We start from the raw sequence: 23,006 nt of genomic DNA, 5'->3' as shown, positions 1-23,006 counted from the left end.
GTGATCTAAGCAGCATAGTGTACAGTGTACATGTGATCCAGGCAGCATAGTGTTCAGTGTCCATGTGATCCAGGCAGCATAGTGTACAGTGTCCATGTGATCCAGGCAGCATAGTGTACAGTGTCCATGTGATCCAGGCAGCATAGTGTTCAGTGTCCATGTGATCCAGGCAGCATAGTGTACAGTGTCCATGTGATCCAGGCAGCATAGTGTACAGCGTCCATGTGATTTAAGCAGCATAGTGTACAGTGTCCATGTGATCCAGGCAGCATAGTGTACAGTGTCCATGGGATCCAGGCAGCATAGTGTACAGTGTCCATGTGATCTAAGCAGCATAGTGTTCAGTGTCCATGTGATCTAAGCAGCATAGTGTACAGTGTCCATGTGATCTAAGCAGCATAGTGTACAGTGTCCATGTGATCTAAGCAGCATAGTGTACAGTGTCCATGTGATCCAGGTAGCATAGTGTACAGTGTCCATGTGATCTAAGCAGCATAGTGTACAGTGTCCATGTGATCTAAGCAGCATAGTGTACAGTGTCCATGTGATCTAGGCAGCATAGTGTACAGTGTCCATGTGATCCAGGCAGCATAGTGTACAGTGTCCATGTGATCTAGGCAGCATAGTGTACAGTGTCCATGTGATCCAGGCAGCATAGTGTACAGTGTCCATGTGATCCAGGCAGCATAGTGTACAGTGTCCATGTGATCTAAGCAGCATAGTGTTCAGTGTCCATGTGATCTAAGCAGCATAGTGTACAGTGTCCATGTGATCTAAGCAGCATAGTGTACAGTGTCCATGTGATCTAGGCAGCATAGTGTACAGTGTCCATGTGATCCAGGCAGCATAGTGTACAGTGTCCATGTGATCTAGGCAGCATAGTGTACAGTGTCCATGTGATCCAGGCAGCATAGTGTACAGTGTCCATGTGATCCAGGCAGCATAGTGTACAGTGTCCATGTGATCTAGGCAGCATAGTGTACAGTGTCCATGTGATCTAAGCAGCATAGTCTTCAGTGTCCATGTGATCTAAGCAGCATAGTGTTCAGTGTCCATGTGATCTAAGCAGCATAGTGTACAGTGTCCATGTGATCCAGGCAGCATAGTGTACAGTGTCCATGTGATCTAAGCAGCATAGTGTACAGTGTCCATGTGATCTAGGCAGCATAGTGTACAGTGTCCATGTGATCTAAGCAGCATAGTGTACAGTGTCCATGTAATCTAAGCAGCATAGTGTACAGTGTCCATGTGATCCAGGCAGCATAGTGTACAGTGTCCATGTGATCTAAGCAGCATAGTGTACAGTGTCCATGTGATCTAGGCAGCATAGTGTACAGTGTCCATGTGATCTAGGCAGCATAGTGTACAGTGTCCATGTGATCTAAGCAGCATAGTGTACAGTGTCCATGTGATCTAAGCAGCATAGTGTACAGTGTCCATGTGATCCAGGCAGCATAGTGTACAGTGTCCATGTGATCTAAGCAGCATAGTGTTCAGTGTCCATGTGATCTAAGCAGCATAGTGTACAGTGTCCATGGGATCCAGGTAGCATAGTGTACAGTGTCCATGTGATCTAAGCAGCATAGTGTACAGTGTCCATGTGATCCAGGCAGCATAGTGTACAGCGTCCATGTGATCTAAGCAGCATAGTGTACAGTGTCCATGTGATCTAGGCAGCATAGTGTACAGTGTCCATGTGATCTAAGCAGCATAGTGTACAGTGTCCATGGGATCCAGGCAGCATAGTGTACAGTGTCCATGTGATCCAGGCAGCATAGTGTACAGCGTCCATGTGATTTAAGCAGCATAGTGTACAGTGTCCATGTGATCCAGGCAGCATAGTGTACAGTGTCCATGGGATCCAGGCAGCATAGTGTACAGTGTCCATGTGATCTAAGCAGCATAGTGTACAGTGTCCATGTGATCTAAGCAGCATAGTGTACAGTGTCCATGTGATCCAGGCAGCATAGTGTACAGTGTCCATGTGATCTAAGCAGCATAGTGTACAGTGTCCATGTGATCTAAGCAGCATAGTGTACAGTGTCCATGTGATCTAAGCAGCATAGTGTACAGTGTCCATGTGATCCAGGCAGCATAGTGTACAGTGTCCATGTGATCTAAGCAGCATAGTGTACAGTGTCCATGTGATCTAGGCAGCATAGTGTACAGTGTCCATGGGATCCAGGCAGCATAGTGTACAGTGTCCATGTGATCTAAGCAGCATAGTGTACAGTGTCCATGTGATCTAAGCAGCATAGTGTACAGTGTACATGTGATCCAGGCAGCATAGTGTTTAGTGTCCATGTGATCCAGGCAGCATAGTGTACAGTGTCCATGTGATCCAGGCAGCATAGTGTACAGTGTCCATGTGATCTAAGCAGCATAGTGTTCAGTGTCCATGTGATCCAGGCAGCATAGTGTACAGTGTCCATGTGATCCAGGCAGCATAGTGTACAGCGTCCATGTGATTTAAGCAGCATAGTGTACAGTGTCCATGTGATCCAGGCAGCATAGTGTACAGTGTCCATGGGATCCAGGCAGCATAGTGTACAGTGTCCATGTGATCTAAGCAGCATAGTGTTCAGTGTCCATGTGATCTAAGCAGCATAGTGTACAGTGTCCATGTGATCTAAGCAGCATAGTGTACAGTGTCCATGTGATCTAAGCAGCATAGTGTACAGTGTCCATGTGATCTAGGCAGCATAGTGTACAGTGTCCATGTGATCTAAGCAGCATAGTGTACAGTGTCCATGTGATCCAGGCAGCATAGTGTACAGTGTCCATGTGATCTAAGCAGCATAGTGTACAGTGTCCATGGGATCCAGGCAGCATAGTGTACAGCGTCCATGTGATCTAAGCAGCATAGTGCACAGTATTTGGGTCCTCAAAAGCTTACACCCTGAATAGTTTCATTCACTGACAGTGAGCAGAGGTCTTGGCGATAATGATGAATTGAAACACAAAGAATATTACGAAGTTGCAGAACTTTTCCCTTTATCTACACAAAAGCAGGTAACACTAAGAACTCCAATAATGAGATTGTGTTCTCTGGCCGGGGGCATCTCCATAGTGCAGAGCAGCCCCCAGCCCCAGCATTATACAGGACACATATGAGGAAGGGTCTAACCTGTTGGGTTCAGATGCCTCCAAGTGATGATTGGATCTGGGCGTCCATTGGCGATGCACACCAGAGTCACGTTGCTCCCTTCGTTCACAGTGATGTCTGCGGAGATGTTGGAGATCTTTGGTGGAACTGACAAGGAACAATAGAAACATCAGAGTCAGTCCTAAAGACGCGTCTGAGACATTGTAAGGACGTGGTTAACCCTTTGTAGCCCAGCAAACATTACTGTTATGGTGGTGGAAGTAGACCAGAATTTTTTGCCCATTTATATAGAACAAGTAGCCATGTAGTAACATCCCTTTGACACACTCCAGACTGCACTCCCTGTATAGAGACCCCAGAGCAGACTATTATACAGATCTCAGACCAATCCCCCTATATTCAGACCCCCTACCTCTTATAAAGACCCCAAATAAGACTTTTATACAAACCTCAAACCAGACTCCTGTATAGAGACCCCAGACCATTATATAGATGAGACCAGACCCCTGTATAGGGACTCCAGACCCTGCCCTTGTATAAAGACCCCAGATAAGACTTCTATACACACCCCAGATCCCCTGTATACAGATCCCAAACCAGACCTTTCTACAGACCAGACCCCGCAGCGCCCTGTGGATTTGCCACCTTGTCCCGGAGTCTCCCCTTATTCTGTATGAACAGTCTAGGAGACTTAGAAGTTTTGGTAACTTCTCCTTTTTTGGGGATTCTTATGTTACAAGCGATGACTCCTCATCCCCCTTCTATTGTTCCTTCCCAATGAGTTTCCATCACACTTCCTCATTCCTGTTTGAACCATGCATTGCGCCGCCCTACAGTACCAATACGGAATTACAGCCCTAATTCTATTTGTTAACAGTCTATCTCCACCTAATGTGTTACGGTCCCGGTTTGTGGTGCGGCAGGTAAGCAGACAGGAGGATGAATACAAGTGATTGAGCGGCTCTGACAAGGTTATGTATTATATATGCTGGATATTAAAAGAAAACAGAGAAAGCCTGGGCCAATAAATCACAGCTGGCAGGCAGGAGCGCTCACTTTCCAGGCATTAAGGAAGCAGCGCCTTCCACTGCAGATGCTGGAGATGAAGATTTGCAGGCAGGTGCAGCCCTTCAAACCACTAACCATATTTTACATGGACTTTATAGGCGACTGGAGAGATTTTCGGTCCTGTTTGCTGCAGAGTGCAGACATTTCATTATAGGGAATCTCCGCTTTTTACATTTACAGTGTAAATCTACATGTTCAGTAAATTACGGCATAAAAGTCTTATTTATTTTCTACTGAACTGGAGTGAAATCATCCAGAGCTGGAATCCTAATACTGCTGCTTTCCCATTACCAGCGTGCAGCGCCCTGTCGGAGCGGAGGCCTGTTGCATGACCGCACATCGCACTGTCACCAGCTACGTCACAGGATAAAGGGAATGCGATTGTGATGAGATTTACAGGTTGGCAAACTTAAGAATCACCAGAAATACAACCGGACGGGATTACTACAGTGTCACAGTCACAGCCATTCACTTTATATATATACTGCCATGTAGCATAGGGAAGAATAGAGAGGGGTCACAGTCAGTATTGATGTATAGCCCAGGACCAAGAAGCTAGAGTTACTGACAGCAGCATTGGTAGTGACTGGAGTAGAAGTAATGACACAGGAGATAAAGGATACGGACACTTTGTAACCACTAAGCAAGTGTGCAGAATGTAAAGATATATAGTGAGGGTTATGGATGGTCTGGTCAGCGGGGCGGGGAGACGAAACAGTCCAAGAGATGCTGGGAGCACTGGGAATACTGGGAATACTATTACTGGGGATACTGGGAGCGCTGGGAATACTATTACTGGGAATACTGGGAATACTATTACTGGGGATACTGGGAGCACTGGGAATACTGGGAGCATTGTTATTACTGGGAATACTGGGAGCATTGATATTACTGGGAATACTGGGAGCGCTGGGAATACTATTACTGGGAATACTGGGAATACTATTACTGGGGATACTGGGAGCACTGGGAATACTGGGAATACTGGGAGCATTGTTATTACTGGGAATACTGGGAGCATTGATATTACTGGGAATACTGGGAGCGCTGGGAATACTATTACTGGGAATACTGGGAATACTATTACTGGGGATACTGGGAGCACTGGGAATACTGGGAATACTGGGAGCATTGTTATTACTGGGAATACTGAGAGCATTGTTATTACTGGGAATACTGGGAGCATTGTTATTACTGGGAATACTGGGAGTGCTGTTATTACTGGGAATACTGGGAGTGCTGTTATTACTGGGAATACTGGGAGCATTGTTATTACTGGGAATACTAGGATCACTGTTATTACTGCACATATGGGTTGTCAACCAACTTTTCTAGAAAGCATTATAGTAAGTAGAGATGAGCAAACAGTAAAATATTCGATATTCGTTTTGAATAACCACTCAATATTCGACTAGTCTATGGGGAAAAATGCTTCATTTCAGGGGATCCCACCATTCGTCTCAGGAGAGTCACCAAGTCCACTAAGACACCTCAGCAAATGATGCCAACACCTCTGCAATGCAACTGGGACAGGAGGGGAAGCATGTCTGGGGGCATCTAACAAGCCCAAGTCACTGTATTATGTCGGGATCCCTGTCAGATTGCGATATGCGGGAGCTGACTTTTTCCCATAGGAAAACTTACATTGACCAGCGTTGATTGGCCAGTGTACAGCATTTGGCCAATCAACGCCGGTTCTGCCAGAGGAGGCGGAGTCTAAGATCCGTCCACAGCAGTTTCCATTGTGGTCTGATCTCAGATGTATCAGTGCTGACACAAAACTGCTACACAGAGAAGCGGCAGAGCTGAGTGTGCAGCAGGGTTCAACGCACACTCAGTACTGCTACATCAGATGCAAAAGAGCTGAATGTGCGTCGAACCATACTGCACACTCAGCTCTGCTGCATCTGATGTAGCATATCGCAAGCTGACAGGGATCCCGACCAGATAGACCCCAAAGAGCTGGGTGAGTGACATTCTCCCCTAAATAAAGGTAACCCCTAGCTAACCTGCCTGTACATCTGTCTCTGTCTCACAGTCACATATTTCACAGTCTCAAATTAATCGAATGTTAAATCCACCATTCGTCTAAATTGGAGGTCACCTGATTTCAGTCGCCAATTCCTTTTTCCGATTTGTTGGGAGGGGATACAAATTTTTACTGTGTTTGCCTCGTGGTATTCGATTGTGAACGAATACATCGAACGCCCTGATATTCGATCGAATCTGTATTCGATGGAACGCCATTCGCTCATCTCTAATAGTAAGAACTTGACAGATGAGAACCAAACAATTGTTTGTTGCAGATTTTCGGGGAGATCTTCTTTTCGGATCCGCTCTTCTTCTCCTTCCTCTTGTCACTAATATCGGCCCATTTCCTGCATTTAACATCCATAAACCCTCTTCCTTCTCGCTGGCTCTTTTCTAGATGGCTTCCCTTTCTACTGCGGCAGCTCGGCCTCCTCTCCTGGGTCTCCAACAAAATCATTTCTTTCATTTTGTGTCTCTCATTTTCAGTTTCTCGGTTGCAGGATCCGTGTGTAGTCAGGAATGAAACAAAATCATTTTCTGCTTTACTTGCTGCAGAGTAAACAGAGGAGTCGCTACCTGCCTGGTGAGTTTTAATGGCGTCTGTATGTTTTTTAAGAAGCCCCGTAATACACGTGTTATTATGGTAAAGACCTAGACACAAAATATTCTTATATCACATCCAGGGCGAATTGAGAAGCAAAGAATTGAGGTTTATTGTCCTTAAAATGCAGAGTAGTTAAAATGTAAATTCAAGGCCATTATAATTCATGAACTTACAATCCATTTATAGAGTCGAAGGGATGATATAAGGACACTGGTACCATTGGGAAGGGGGATGGAGCTATATACCTGCGGCCGCTGTTGTTGACCCATGATATAAGGACACTGGTACCATTGGGAAGGGGGATGGAGCTATATACCTGCGGCCGCTGTTGTTGACCCATGATATAAGGACACTGGTACCATTGGGAAGGGGGATGGAGTTATATACCTGCGGCCGCTGTTGTTGACCCATGATATAAGGACACTGGTACCATTGGGAAGGGGGATGGAGCTATATACCTGCGGCCGCTGTTGTTGACCCATGATATAAGGACACTGGTACCATTGGGAAGGGGGATGGAGTTATATACCTGCGGCCGCTGTTGTTGACCCATGATATAAGGACACTGGTACCATTGGGAAGGGGGATGGAATTATATACCTGTGGCCAGTGTTGTTGACCCATGATATAAGGACACTGGTACCATTGGGAAGGGGGATGGAGTTATATACCTGTGGCCGCTGTTGTTGACCCATGATATAAGGACACTGGTACCATTGGGAAGGGGGATGGAGTTATATACCTGCGGCCGCTGTTGTTGACCCATGATATAAGGACACTGGTACCATTGGGAAGGGGGATGGAGTTATATACCTGCGGCCGCTGTTGTTGACCCATGATATAAGGACACTGGTACCATTGGGAAGGGGGATGGAGTTATATACCTGTGGCCAGTGTTGTTGACCCATGATATAAGGACACTGGTACCATTGGGAAGGGGGATGGAGTTATATACCTGCGGCCGCTGTTGTTGACCCATGATATAAGAACACTGGTACCATTGGGAGAGGGGATGGAGTTATATACCTGCGGCCGCTGTTGTTGACCCATGATATAAGGACACTGGTACCATTGGGAAGGGGGATGGAGTTATATACCTGTGGCCAGTGTTGTTGACCCATGATATAAGGACACTGGTACCATTGGGAAGGGGGATGGCGTTATATACCTGCGGCCGGTGTTGTTGACCCATGATATAAGGACACTGGTACCATTGGGAAGGGGGATGGAGTTATATACCTGTGTTGTTGACCCATGGTGACCCAAGCTCATGTAGACCACTTCCTTCTTCTCAATGGATTGAGTGTCCCTTCCTAGTCTACCAAGGGACCACATGATTAGTATACAGGGATGATGGTTGTACTAGTGCAAATCCACAGTCTTGTTTTTTCCTTTGTCTTGATGGGTTGGACATATTGGCTAAAGGACACTAGGGTAATGTGATAGTCAATGGACCATAGTAGTGATGTGGTCACCTACCAGAGATGTGGACTCTCTAGACCATAATCCATTTGGCACTTGCTAGAGTGCAAAGTCAAGGCTCCTTCACCGTATGGTATAGACTTGCAGGTGAAAGATTAGTTGCAAAATGGAAGGGAACCAAGGCAGAGTAGTCAACAGGCTATATGGTGAAATAGATAGGTAGTCATAAGCCTAGCCAAGGGTCAAAACCAGGAGTAGGACAACAGGTACTGGGTAAATAGTCCAAAGGATAAGACAAAAGTCACAAGATCAATCTATAGGTACAAGACTGAGGTCAGAGTTAATCAAGGGTCAATATCAGGATCTGATAGTGCAGGGACCTAACCTATCCACTGGACATGGCCATCAGGAGGATCTTAGCTTATTGATTGGACATGATCTTCAGTAGGAACCTACCCTATCAGCCGGATGTGGCTATCCATAGGAACGTAGCCTATTGACTGGACATGATCTTCAGGAGGAACCTACCCTATCAGCTGGACGTAGCCATCAGGAGGAACCTAGCCTATTGACTAGACATGATCTTCAGCAGGAACCTACCCTATCAGCCGGATGTGGCTATCCATAGGAATGTAGCCTATCAACTGGACATGATCATTAGCAGGACTGAGCACATGAAGTAACCAATGGCACACGTTCTAATGGTTGGAATCTAAGTGTTGCACCGATGCAAGTTATCTTGGCGAACCACCACTGACATATCTATGATGTACTTCTGTTCTGACACAGCATTGGCTAGAGTAGTCAACTAAGCCATCAACTCTGAGCTGAAAACCACTGACGAGGAGCAGAACATACAGGAACAGATGGCTTCTCCACACGTACTCCAAAAACACTGTCTACGATAATGGATTAACCACGTACCCAACTGGATCCCTGCCAATGGGTTCCTTTGGAAATTATATTAGCAAGCAAACTGTCTCACTAGTGCCCCCTATTGGAGGGAGTGTTACTGTATCAAAACTATGGCCGAGCCGGGTATTCCTGGTCTTGTTGAAAGATTTATTAGGTCTAGACAATGACCTCCAGGCTAGATACCTTCAGGCGACACTACAGGCAGCTTTCTTCTTCTGGAAGGAGCTAATGTTTCATATTTTTCCTCATAGGGAATTGTCAGTATACAGTTTAGGAAGAACCCGTACTCTACAATTTTTTTTCTTTGGGTTGTCCCCCATGTAAGACGTGTCAAAATGGACGAAACCAATCCTTGAAGATGAGTTTGTCTTCTGGTTACCATAAAAAGTGTCAAAACTTGATACATTTTTGCATTTGACCTCCCAATCTATCACATTTTACAAAAAATTCAACAACCCCCCCCAGAGAGTGGCACCAAATAAATCTGTTTATAGGGAAATAACTCACAAGGAGTAACCTACACCAACCCAACGTGGTAAAAGGGAGCCGAACATTTGCATTATGCGCTCTGCAATGCCCTGCTGAGTTCTGCAATATAAAGGACACTTTTTCCCTTTCCCTAAGGAATTTCAATTATATACAGATACCAAGTATAATTACATTGTTCTCTATGCTCACCGCCCGGGGGGAAAACTGGTCTCAAATGTTCTGAATTATTCAAAATATTAACATTACTTTATATTTCCATCTCACATCATTTTCATATGCGCCTCTTCCGACTTTCATAGCCATATTCGATTAGCAATTTTTTTGTTCATTGCATGAGGCTAACAGGAATAATTACTGACAAGTCTCTATGTGTCTAAAGGCAAACGCGGCACAAATCAGACAGAAGGCCCGGTGGGGCAGTGCGGGTCAGTAATGCATCTAGAATGACAAAAACAAGCTCCGTTTTGCAAAATACAGAAATGCTGAATATTTTATCTTCCCGGTATTAATGTTTGGTCTTGTTAAATAGACAAATATCTCATGAATTTTGCAATTAATGGTCTACTAAATAGTGGAGTGGTGGGAACTGCACTGGGATCCACCGTCATCCTCCTGGGCAGGTCTAGTCTTCCATCAAACGTGTGGTGTCCTTGTCCATGGTCTTATGATACAGTTCATTTCCCTTACTGGGTCTCCTGAAAACTTGCAGATATTGTGAGGAGAAGGCAACAAGAAGTCTTGGACAAGCAGTATTACTCAATGTCCCATTGGCTGTCCAACAGATCATCTCCAAAGTTGTCCTCACCCAGCCATCAAACGGAAACTTCACTGGAAATCCAGCGGCTCTAAACTACATCTAAACATGAAGGACTTCCCACTGAAATCGAGGGACCATCAATGGAGGTCTAGACCATCCCTACAACCAAGCATGTAATAAGCAACTATGGGCCCCACAATGCAACCTATAAAAACACGCTATGCTACCGTCACTACGTCATGGTTAGTAGTCATCACATTGTCCGGTGGGTCTCTGCCCTCCATTGGGATTTCAGTGGTCTCTATTCTCTATATACCCTTAGTTACTATCCCTTGACGTTATACACATAAATTCATCGACAAAGATGACTGAGACTATATTCTGGTGCCATCAACTCCCCATGCCCCATAATGACCCTTAGAGTTGGTGATACTTAGATCTCAAGGAACTTGTCTTGTGAAATCCAAGACGATCCAAAATTATGGTAAGAAAAAACGTAAACTCATAACCACATGTGCCCACATAGATCCTGCCCCTTAGTCATGTTATACTGACTACAATGTCCGGGACCATCCTCCTCCATTGTGACTTGAGACTACAGTGCACTCTGTACTTGTCAGCAATTCTTGCTTAAAGTTTCACACTTAAAATCTACAGAAATTTTGAGTTTTGAATATTTTTTTAAACTTTTTTGCTCTTAAACCTTGTTATACCGACTGGATTAATCCTAAGCAAAGTTGGTTAAATGGTTTTTCCATCTCGTGAATATATTGCAAGTCTTCAGGATAGCGGATACATTGCAGACTGGTGGGAGCCTGACCACTGGGACCCCTACCAATCACACTAATGGGGGTGTTATTGCTTTGATCTGATGGAATGATGGTTGGACAGGTGCACTGGCTTCATTCATGTCCATGGGGTTACTGGTGATTGCCGAGTACTGAGTTTTAATGTATTCAGTGTTCCCGTTAAAATGAATGGAGTGGGACCATCACATTTAAGAATGGGGGCCAAACACTTCCATTCTTGTGATCTATGATTGTCACCTTTGTGGAGGACTCATTAGATTTAAGAGTCCATTGATTTCAAGCAATGTCTCACCCTGCATGGGAAATAATACAACACTTGCTGCCAGGCTGAACCATAGATGGCATCTCATTGATGGGACTCCGAGCAGTGGACCTCCCTTTATCCACTTGGTTTCGGGTGACTTACCTAAGAAGGGTATGTAAAAAGTAGATAATCCCTTTAAAGTTGTATGAGACATAGCACCACCCTTGTCTCCTGGCTGTTTTGGGGATTTGAGACCCCTAGTAATTAATATGGACAGTTCTCTTGCTCTGGAGGACCTCAACATGGCCATCCCATTGATATCAATGTAATACTTCATTAAACCACTGGTGGTGCTGTTGGAAATGTGAGCACTTGCTTCCCGGCTCCACCATATCTTATTGCCCAGGTGTTGTAGTGCCAGAACAACCAAGACTCAACACAATATCAACGACCCTTCCAACGAAAATGAATTGCAAAAAGTTAAAAAAAAAGCCAATGAAATGTGTCAATTGTCAAAGCAAAGGTCCGGCTCGGCCGGATCGCCTTCTCCTCGTAATCCTTCCATAGATTTGTGGGGCCGCCACAGCCTGAGCTTCCAGAGATGTGGACTCGGATATAACATAAAACCTGATAAATGTGGTGAATATAGCAGCAGACTTTCTAGCCCAAGAGAAGTGTGAATTGACGTCAACGTCTCCATCAACACTTTATTCTCCGAAGGAAAATCAAACTTAGTGGAAACTTGTCGACTGCTGAGCGAGACACACTGGCTGACCACATCAATGGAGGAACATCTGGGGCCCCTCCTGTGATGAAGTCCCAAATGGTGGATCAAATCCGCTCAGATTTCTGTAGATCTAAACAGGGAAATTTATTCTAATCTTCACAGCCCACCTGAGAATTATTCTTTGCCGCGCATCTCATTGGAACAGTTTTATTTCCACATGACGGACACGACTGATCCTCCTTCACACTCCTCCTATTCACTCTCCATCTGCCGCCATTGTGTTATTTCAAGAAAATCCCTTTCTTCATGTTTTTTTTTGTAGATTTTGTTACATTGTTTTTGTTTGTTACTTTTGTTTATAGTGAGGAACCGTCGTCCTTGAAGAGGATCCGTCACTTCTCCTTATAGCACACATGTGTTCCCAATGAACTAACAATTGTTTCTTATCACTGTGCATTGTACTGATACTCTGTTATTCCTCCTGGAAGTTTCTGAACTTTCCCTTTGTTAAGGAGGTGTGTCCTTATAAAGCCTTCAGAAGGGATTGGACAGTCCCCGACTACACAAGTGCACAACTACAGACATAACAGGGAGGAGAAGGTTCTCCATCACCTCCAGTTCTTTCATCCTTGAATAGTCCTCCTTCCGCTGATTCCATCACAGTCAGAATTTTTTCTCTAGCCCCCACCATTCCTGAGAAATCAGTGCAGTGAGGTCCAGTGCCTGATATGTAAACTAGACTCCCTAATGGCAAGTGGATGATATAAGACAGGACAGGAAAGGAGGCGGGACACGGACACTGTCCAATCAGAGCTCAGACTCCCTTTCCTGCTCCTGACACTTGACATCAGGGAGTCTAGATAACATCTCAGACACAAAAACCAAGGAATGGTGGGAGCTAGAGAAAAAATTCCAACTGTGCCGGAATCAGTGGAGCAGTGCCTATTAAGTGATAAGATCTGGAATGGATGGAGGAGATGAAAGGTCCTATTTAAAGGGATTGTGGACGATTTCTTAACATAATTTGATGGAATCATTCTGGCACCTTCCGGAACAAAGTCGTTGCCATAAGAATCTCTTGTTCTAAGGGTCAACCAGGGTCCATGTGAAGTCTAATTTAAAGACAAGAACTGGTCATCACATGGTCCACCATGGTTCAGTCACTGCTTCCTTGACCACTGCAGGTCAAATCTCCTACAATCAGGTGGTGGACACAGTGGAGTGCAAAGGTGGACATGCTCATCTTCACCATAGATGCCAAAGGCTCCATGCTCCGGTCATATGGCTGGGGGGAGTGAGGGGTCTCATCAGATGGATCTCCACCAAGCTAACATTTAGTACATAGGTGATACATGTTTTTGGCTGGAGTATCCCTTAATGTAGCAGGTCTTGATCATTTTGCTCATTCTTGCCATGCTGACATCACGGTGCTCTAGAAGGCTCCAAAGTTTCCCCCAATATCCTATACATGCCCCTGACATTGAATGCCCAAAGAATAAGAGAAAGAACAGAACTTTCTAACTCCATTGTAGTCATCAGCAGAGTAAATAGATGCCGCAGCGGAGCCCTTCCATATGCTGGGACGCGGCACCTTTACTTAAACAAGACAAGCTGTTGAGTGAAAACAAAGCCGAGATTTGCCAGAAAAACAGAACCCGACAGATGATGTTATTTCACATTTCTATTTTCATCTGGAACGCGAGACTGTATCATTTATTAGAACGTTCACAACAAGATCGTAACGCCATCTGTGGATATATCGCGGGTTTTTATGAGAAGAATTATTTATGTCTACTTGTCATGTGTTCTAGATCATGTGATCATAGACTGCAAAGTCTGTAATATTACAGGGGAATGGGAAATTTGGTTTGTATTCTAGATAACGTTCAGTAAATCCTGCAATGCAGTGAAACATGTTATGTTAGAAAGGAATAGAACATGTCACCGCTTTGTATTAGATCATGTGATCATGTAGTGCGGAGTAACATGTTATATGACAGAGGAATAGAATATGTGATCTATTTGTGCTCTAGATCACATGAGCATATAGTGTGGGGTAAAATGTTATATGACAGAGGAATTTGTGCTCTAGATCATGTGAAGCCATATATAATAGTATAGAAGGGTTGTGGAAGTATAAGACGTGATCTATTTGTGTTCTAGATCACGTGACCTGTAGTGTGGTAGAACATGGTACGTTAAAGAGGAATAGAACATGTGATCTGTCAGTGTTAAAGATAATGTGATCCTATAGTAAGGTAGAAAATGTTATTTTAGAGTAAAATTCAACATTTCACCTGTGTTCTAGATCAAGTGATCTTTAGCAGTTGTAAAAAAAAAAACCATGAAATGGTGAAACATATATTAGGAGAAAGTTACAAAATATAGACTTCTGGACCAGGGTGGAAATTGTTTTCTTTCAGTGTTCTAGATTTCTAGAACGTATATTGTTATAACGAAATGAACCAACTGAATCATTGTAGACTGACACTGAACTTGTAGGGCATGAAAACAAGCAACTCATAGAATATTCTAAAACAGGTCTCTATATAGTGCTCTAGAACCATCCATTCATAGAATATGCTAGAACAGACCATTCATGGAGTGCTGTAGAACATGTAATCTATAGAATGTTCTAAAACTGTTCATCTAGAAAATATCCTAGACCTTCTCACCAACAGAGTGCTCCAGAACAAGTCATCTATAGAATACTCTAAAATTGTTCATCTACAGAATGTTCTAGATCTTCTCATCTATAGAGTGCTCTAGCACAGGTAATATACAGAATACCCTAGAATAGGTCATCTATAGAATGTTCTAAACCTTCTCGTCTATAGAGTGCTCCAGAAAAGGTCATGTATAGAATACCCTAGAATAGGTCATCTATAGAATATTCTAAACCTGCTCATCTAGAGAATATTCTAGACTTTATCATCAATAGAGTGCTCCAGAACAGGTCATCTATAGAAGATTCTAAGACTGCTCATCTATAGAATTTTCTAGACTTTTTCCTCTATAAAGTGCTCTAGAACAGGTCATCTATAGAACATTCTAAGACTGCTCATCTATAGAATGTTCTAGACTTTATCATCAATAGAGTGCTCCAGAACATGTCATCTATAGAACATTCTAAGACTGCTCATCTATAGAATGCTCTAGACTTTCTCCTCTATAAAGTGCTCTAGAATAGGCCATCTATAGAATACTCTAAAACGGCTCATCTAGAGAATATTTTAGACTTTATCATCAATAGAGCGCTCCAGAACAGGTCATCTATAGAACATTCTAAGACTGCTCATCTATAGAATGTTCTAGACTTTCTCCTCTATAAAGTGCTCTAGAACAGGTAATCTATAGAACATTCTAAGACTGCTCCTCTATAGAATGTTCTAGACTTTCTCCTCTATAGCGTGCTCTAGAACAGATTATCTAGTGTACTGACTACATGGTATTTTATACAGTAAACAAGCCCCATTCTTGAGTTGCGGGTCATGGTAAACTACAGTGCATGACACGGGCCATGTTCTAGAGTGTTAGATCTAGAGGCAGTGCCATATGACGCTCTCGCCATCCTCTGCCTTGGATTATGTACTACCCTGTACAGTAACTTGGCTGCAGCCGCTTCTCTATAATTCACTTCGAGCTCCTGACTTTTTAGGGGTTGGAAGACTTTTTCAGGGCACTGTACATGTGAATTATTCATCTCCTCATTATTCTAGATCTTACTTGACCTCCTTTAAGGAGCAGCAGCTTTTATAAACTTCTTCTGAAGCGGAGTCCATGGAGCACATTTACGGCCATTGCCTGCCAAGTACAATGCGGGCGGCTTGTAGTAAATAATTCAATTATAAGGCAAAACACACTTTAATTTCACATTGCCAGAATTGACTATCACGGAGGAGCTTTGTCAGCTTTAATTAAATAATCTTCCCTCTGCTCTGCCTGCGAACAATCCTATTTCCCGGCCTCTTTTCATCTCGCTGGCTCGGTGGCTACCTGGTGTTATTGTGAGTCATTTTACCCTCTGGGACTGTGATATTAATGTGGAGCTGCCCCCACCGAGCCGGAGATCTGGAGCCTAACATGTCGCACAAAGGGGAGACTGACCGCGAATGCTAATTAATACAATATTGGCCACGTGTGTTCGGGAGGGATGCCAGGGAACAAATTCCCCTTGTAAGATGTTACATTAGCAATGGCGGATGTTCTGTGTTTGGACTGATAGAAATGACCTTATCTATACTAACCACAGGCAGGAGAACCCCGAGGAGAACGTCCGTCCACCAGTCTACTGAGCCAAGAACCAGATATACGTCCTTATCCAATAGACCACTGAACAGAGCAAGGTCAACTGGAAGTCAAAGGACTGTAGCGCTGGATACAAAAAGAACTGGGAATTCTATCGCTCCCAGGCCTTGGAGGCGTCAGCAAAATGATACTTGCAGGAACCTTCACTGCTCCAGTGATCCTGAATGTCTTGGGCTGGAGATGGTTGAACCTTCCTGCAAACAATCGCAAAGTTTACTTGCCAATTTCGGTCGGAGCTAGAAATAGGTGAATCTCTCAAAACTTGTTTTGTTTCAGGTTCAGCTGATTTGGGTTTCAAATTTGTTTTGAAGTTCAGAAGTTCTCCTCAGACCCCATATTATAAAAGGTGGAGATCCAGGAGGCCACATTGGATCTTGTGACCTCCAACCTTATGCATCACAGGGTCACAGCTGAGGCCTGTCATTGGGTCTCAGTGCTCACGAAGGTTGTGCCAACATCATCACACTTTGACCTAAGTAGAGGAAGGAGTAAGTGTCCATTGGTGAAGACCAGACCAGATGACCGAGAGAGGTGGGAGATGGTGAACATCTTTAAGTCTTGTCTATGGGACTGAAGAGAGAGACCAGAATACATTGACAATTCATGGGTGGTGAATCTCCAAAAACTTTGGGTTTGGCCAAAGCTGAAAATTCACAATGAATCAGGCTCATTACAAACCAGTTTGTTCATCTCTGGTCTAGACTAGATGGTTGACTTGACCAACCAAGACTGGTCAATGCCACCAAGCAGCACAAGTAGGAGACAGGCTTTTCAAGAAATCTTCATTTTTTTCAATCCTTGGCTGAGATACATAGAAACCTTTCATCTATGTCAAGTCTGATCCTAACAAAGTGAGGACTTTGTATAAACAAGACCTTAGAAGTAGTTGTCCATTGTGGTGGACCCATTTATAAAGTAGCTTCAGATGTGTCCACCATTATCTTTTCACAATTTCTTGCGATCCATATTCAATGTGATATTACATCATGGTCGAAAAATTGTTGATGGAGTGCACTTCACAACCTGACCACCGGGCGGCCACACATAAAGGTATATTGGATAGATGACTTGTGACAGAATATCCCAAAATCATGGATTTTTTTTTAGAAAACTACTCATTTCATATTAGATGTGTCAAGATATGCTAAGAAAAGCAAGAAGATACACATGTATGTGCCCCGGGGACCGGACTACATTGGCTACATGTTCGCCTGAAAAAGAGATACATTGAAACCTCAAAAAAGATCATCTTTTCCAGAGCACCAGCTCTTTGTCTAGACCGGATGACTTGTAACAGATTTTCAGTTCTATCATATCTACCATCTATACATACCAGCCATGTTAAGCCTAGGATAGCTCACTTAAAGGGGATGTCTTATGAAAGCAATGCCTTATACCACTTTAAGGACTCAGTAAGCACCTTGTATAACCAATACCTGTAAGAGAACGTGTCTGGGAGATGTCAGACAGCAGCGACCTGATCCAAGATGTTCAGAAGTAGAAGCTGTCGGAGTCGCCGCCGGACATTAGGTGGCAGCAGATGGCAAACATCCTCCCGTGTCCTCAGATGAACATGGACTTAGTGAAAAGTCAGGAATTGAAGAAAATATTGCAGCTCCTTGAGAAGCCTGTCGGGTGGACAATGTTACTCTGAGGACTCTCGGATATTTATTAACAGTCTGGGACTTTTTTTTTCCCTTTCATATTTCTTTGTTTCTTATATATTTTCCAATCTCACAAATCTTCTAAGTAATTGCAGTCGTCTGAGTTTTGCAAAACCACAAACATTGCAACTCGAGACTCTCCAGACATCTACTCTTAAAGCTAACAGGTCTGTAGACACCTTACAGAGAGTGCGGATGTCCCTGTCCGTCTGATAACGTCTAATATAATAATATAGATGAGTGGGGGTGGGGATTAGTGCGGATGAAGCAGTGGGGGAGAGCTGCTGCAGGAGCCGGGGACCTTACAGACTACATAAACATGGCCGATATCCTGGGACACATTTGTGGTGACAATTTTGGAGACTGGTGGAGTTTGATCTTAGGTGGTAGACAGGCAGAGGTCAAGATGGATAGAACATAGGAAGATGTGATCAAGTATACAAGCCAGGGCGAGGACAAGTGCAACAAGTGGAAGCAAACAGTTGTAGACTTCAGGAACCAAAAGGATCCTTATTGCTCAGGTGCTTGGTGAACAAGGAAGGATCCTTAGTGTTCAGGGACTTGGTGGAAGAGGAAGGATCCTTAGTGTTCAGGGACTCAGTGATAGGGGAAGGGTCCTTATTGCTCAGGGACCAAGTGACAGAAGAAGGGTCCTTAGTGTTCAGGAGCTCAGTGATAGGGGAAGGGTCCTTATTGCTTTAACACTGGGTGATGGGGGAAGGATCCTTGTTGCTCAAGGACTGAGTGATAGGGAAAAACATCCTTATTGCTCATTAATGGAGTAACACAGAAAGGATCCTTATTGCTTAGGCACTTGGTGAACAAAGAAGGGTCCTTATTGTTCAGGGACTCAGTGATAGGGGAAGGGTCCTTATTGTTCAGGGACTCAGTGATAGGAAAAGGGTCCTTATTGCTTAGGGACTCAGTAATAGGGGAAGGGTCCTTATTGTTCAGGGACTCAGTGATAGGGGAAGGGTCCTTATTGTTCAGGGACTCAGTAATAGGGGAAGGGTCCTTATTGTTCAGGGACTCAGTAATAGGGGAAGGGTCCTTATTGTTCAGGGACTCAGTGATAGGGGAAGGGTCCTTATTGTTCAGGGACTCAGTGATAGGAAAAGGGTCCTTATTGTTCAGGGACTCAGTGATAGGGGAAGGGTCCTTATTGTTCAGGGACTCAGTGATAGGAAAAGGGTCCTTATTGTTCAGGGACTCAGTAATAGGGGAAGGGTCCTTATTGTTCAGGGACTCAGTGATAGGGGAAGGGTCCTTATTGTTCAGGGACTCAGTAATAAGGGAAGGGTCCTTATTGTTCAGGGACTCAGTAATAGGGGAAGGGTCCTTATTGTTCAGGGACTCAGTAATAGGGGAAGGGTCCTTATTGTTCAGGGACTCAGTGATAGGGGAAGGGTCCTTATTGTTCAGGGACTCAGTGATAGGAAAAGGGTCCTTATTGTTCAGGGACTCAGTGATAGGGGAAGGGTCCTTATTGCTAAGGCACCAAGTAATAGGGGAAGGATCCTTGTTACTCAGGGACCAAGTGATGGGGAAAAGCATCCTTATTGCTCAGTAGTGGAGTGACACAGAAAGGATCCTTATTGCTCAGGCATTGCGTTATAATGGAAGGCTCCATAACAAGCCTGGAGGAGACTTATGTAAGCAGGAGATGAGCCTGCCCAAGCCCTTTAAGAAGCGAGGTGATGGTACATGCACTTGACCAGTCTGAAGCACAATGGGCCGGACATTGGATAGCCGGATGGGTGAGACAGTAAATATTCCAGCCTTACCCATAATCTGCCCCCAGCGGCCATCTTCGGGAGTCGCCTCCTCTTTGTGTCCTGAATTCACCATCTTGTAGAGGCCATTAATTGAGATAATAATTCAGGCGTCTCCCCTCGCTGCTTGTAGGTGTCGGATCCATTGACTATAATAACAACGTGTTCACACGGCTGAGTTGACAATAACCATCAAACACTTCTGCAGCTGAGGATTTGTCTTGCTAATGTCTCCTTCTTAAGACCTCTATAGATGGAAGGTGTTACTATGAGGCTCCTCAGGAGACTCTCTGACTACAACAATCATTGTTGGCTCCCCAGAGCGGTTCAGGACCGCGGATAGCGACACCTGTACTGCCACATCCGAACAAAGCAAGCAAAGTACAAGCTGCAATCTCTCACATCTGCTATATTGCTTGCAGTCTCTCCAGAGATTACAATGAAAAGAAATTTCCTATCACTTTGCACATGAGTCTGGGACTTGCCAGGTCGGTATCTCTCTACTTGGAAGTTGTTTGTGATGATGTGACAAGACAGACCCAGCCAAGCTTTCTTTGCTCTGAACGATCGCTGTTGGATTGGAGGAGAGAACCTTTGCTTGGATGTGACTGCTGCTAATGGCAAAGTTTAGCACAGACCTAAAAGAGCGGCGAAGTGTGAAGAGAAGGAGCCGGGTCCTCCAGGACTACAACTCCCAAGGATAGAAGCTTCAAGGGCAAGACCTCATGTGATGGTGGTCGAGGAAGAGGCAGATTGTGTCAAAGACAAAGAGAATAAGAAAATAAAGAAGATACAGTCTTACTCCCACTCAGAGCAGACAATGTATCTTATAGGTGTCTATTAGAGATGAGCGAACACTAAAATGTTCGAGGTTCGAAATTCGATTCGAACAGCCGCTCACTGTTCGAGTGTTCGAATGAGTTTCGAACCCCATTATAGTCTATGGGGAACATAAACTCGTTAAGGGGGAAACCCAAATTCGTGTCTGGAGGGTCACCAAGTCCACTATGACACCCCAGGAAATGATACCAACACCCTGGAATGACACTGGGACAGCAGGGGAAGCATGTCTGGGGGCATAAAAGTCACTTTATTTCATGGAAATCCCTGTCAGTTTGCGATTTTCGCAAGCTAACTTTTCCCCATAGAAATGCATTGGCCAGTGCTGATTGGCCAGAGTACGGAACTCGACCAATCAGCGCTGGCTCTGCTGGAGGAGGCGGAGTCTAAGATCGCTCCACACCAGTCTCCATTCAGGTCCGACCTTAGACTCCGCCTCCTCCGGCAGAGCCAGCGCTGATTGGCCGAAGGCTGGCCAATGCATTCCTATGCGAATGCAGACTTAGCAGTGCTGAGTCAGTTTTGCTCAACTACACATCTGATGCACACTCGGCACTGCTACATCAGATGTAGCAATCTGATGTAGCAGAGCCGAGGGTGCACTAGAACCCCTGTGCAAACTCAGTTCACGCTAATAGAATGCATTGGCCAGCGCTGATTGGCCAATGCATTCTATTAGCCCGATGAAGTAGAGCTGAATGTGTGTGCTAAGCACACACATTCAGCACTGCTTCATCAAGCCAATACAATGCATTAGCCAGTGCTGATTGGCCAGAGTACGGAATTCGGCCAATCAGCGCTGGCTCTGCTGGAGGAGGCGGAGTCTAAGGTCGGACCTGAATGGAGACTGGTGTGGAGCGATCTTAGACTCCGCCTCCTCCAGCAGAGCCAGCGCTGATTGGCCGAATTCCGTACTCTGGCCAATCAGCACTGGCTAATGCATTGTATTGGCGTGATGAAGCAGTGCTGAATGTGTGTGCTTAGCACACACATTCAGCTCTACTTCATCGGGCTAATAGAATGCATTGGCCAGCGCTGATTGGCCGAATTCCGTACTCTGGCCAATCAGCACTGGCTAATGCATTGTATTGGCGTGATGAAGCAGTGCTGAATGTGTGTGCTTAGCACACACATTCAGCTCTACTTCATCGGGCTAATAGAATGCATTGGCCAGCGCTGATTGGCCGAATTCCGTACTCTGGCCAATCAGTGCTGGCCAATGCATTCTATTAGCTTGATGAAGCAGAGTGTGCACAAGGGTTCAAGCGCACCCTCGGCTCTGATGTAGCAGAGCCGAGGCTGCACAAGGGTTCAAGCGCACCCTCGGCTCTGATGTAGGAGAGCCGAGGGTGCACTTGAACCCTTGTGCAGCCTCGGCTCTGCTACATCAGAGCCGAGGGTGCGCTTGAACCCTTGTGCACACTCTGCTTCATCAAGCTAATAGAATGCATTGGCCAGCGCTGATTGGCCAATGTATTCTATTAGCCTGATGAAGTAGAGCTGAATGTGTGTGCTAAGCACACACATTCAGCTCTACTTCATCGGGCTAATAGAATGCATTGGCCAGCGCTGATTGGCCAGAGTACGGAACTCGACCAATCAGCGCTGGCTCTGCTGGAGGAGGCGGAGTCTAAGATCGCTCCACACCAGTCTCCATTCAGGTCCGACCTTAGACTCCGCCTCCTCCAGCAGAGCCAGCGCTGATTGGCCGAATTCCGTACTCTGGCCAATCAGCACTGGCTAATGCATTGTATTGGCGTGATGAAGCAGTGCTGAATGTGTGTGCTTAGCACACACATTCAGCTCTACTTCATCGGGCTAATAGAATGCATTGGCCAATCAGCGCTGGCCAATGCATTCTATTAGCGTGAACTGAGTTTGCACAGGGGTTCTAGTGCACCCTCGGCTCTGCTACATCAGATTGCTACATCTGATGTAGCAGTGCCGAGTGTGCATCAGATGTGTAGTTGAGCAAAACTGACTCAGCACTGCTAAGTCTCTGCATTCGCATAGGAATGCATTGGCCAGCCTTCGGCCAATCAGCGCTGGCTCTGCCGGAGGAGGCGGAGTCTAAGGTCGGACCTGAATGGAGACTGGTGTGGAGCGATCTTAGACTCCGCCTCCTCCAGCAGAGCCAGCGCTGATTGGTCGAGTTCCGTACTCTGGCCAATCAGCGCTGGCCAATGCATTCTATTAGCCCGATGAAGTAGAGCTGAATGTGTGTGCTTAGCACACACATTCAGCTCTACT

The 23,006-nt window shown here is 45.0% G+C and overlaps 1 protein-coding gene across 4 annotated transcripts in view; it reads right to left on the bottom strand.

The window, feature by feature from the left end:
* LSAMP (limbic system associated membrane protein) overlaps window positions 1-23,006 on the bottom strand; it is a 1,679,098-nt gene that overhangs the window by 228,116 nt on the left and 1,427,976 nt on the right. For all 4 annotated transcript variants that reach the window (XM_075263299.1, XM_075263298.1, XM_075263300.1 and 1 more), the window contains one exon: window positions 3,128-3,253. In XM_075263299.1, coding sequence (XP_075119400.1) covers window positions 3,128-3,253 — 126 coding nt within the window. The remainder of the gene's footprint in view (window positions 1-3,127; window positions 3,254-23,006) is intronic.

Source organism: Leptodactylus fuscus, chromosome 2 (assembly GCF_031893055.1).
Source record: "Leptodactylus fuscus isolate aLepFus1 chromosome 2, aLepFus1.hap2, whole genome shotgun sequence".
NCBI lineage: Eukaryota > Metazoa > Chordata > Amphibia > Anura > Leptodactylidae > Leptodactylus > Leptodactylus fuscus.
Note: the sequence above shows the minus strand (reverse complement) of the source record. Positions and strands in the feature narration are given on the sequence as shown.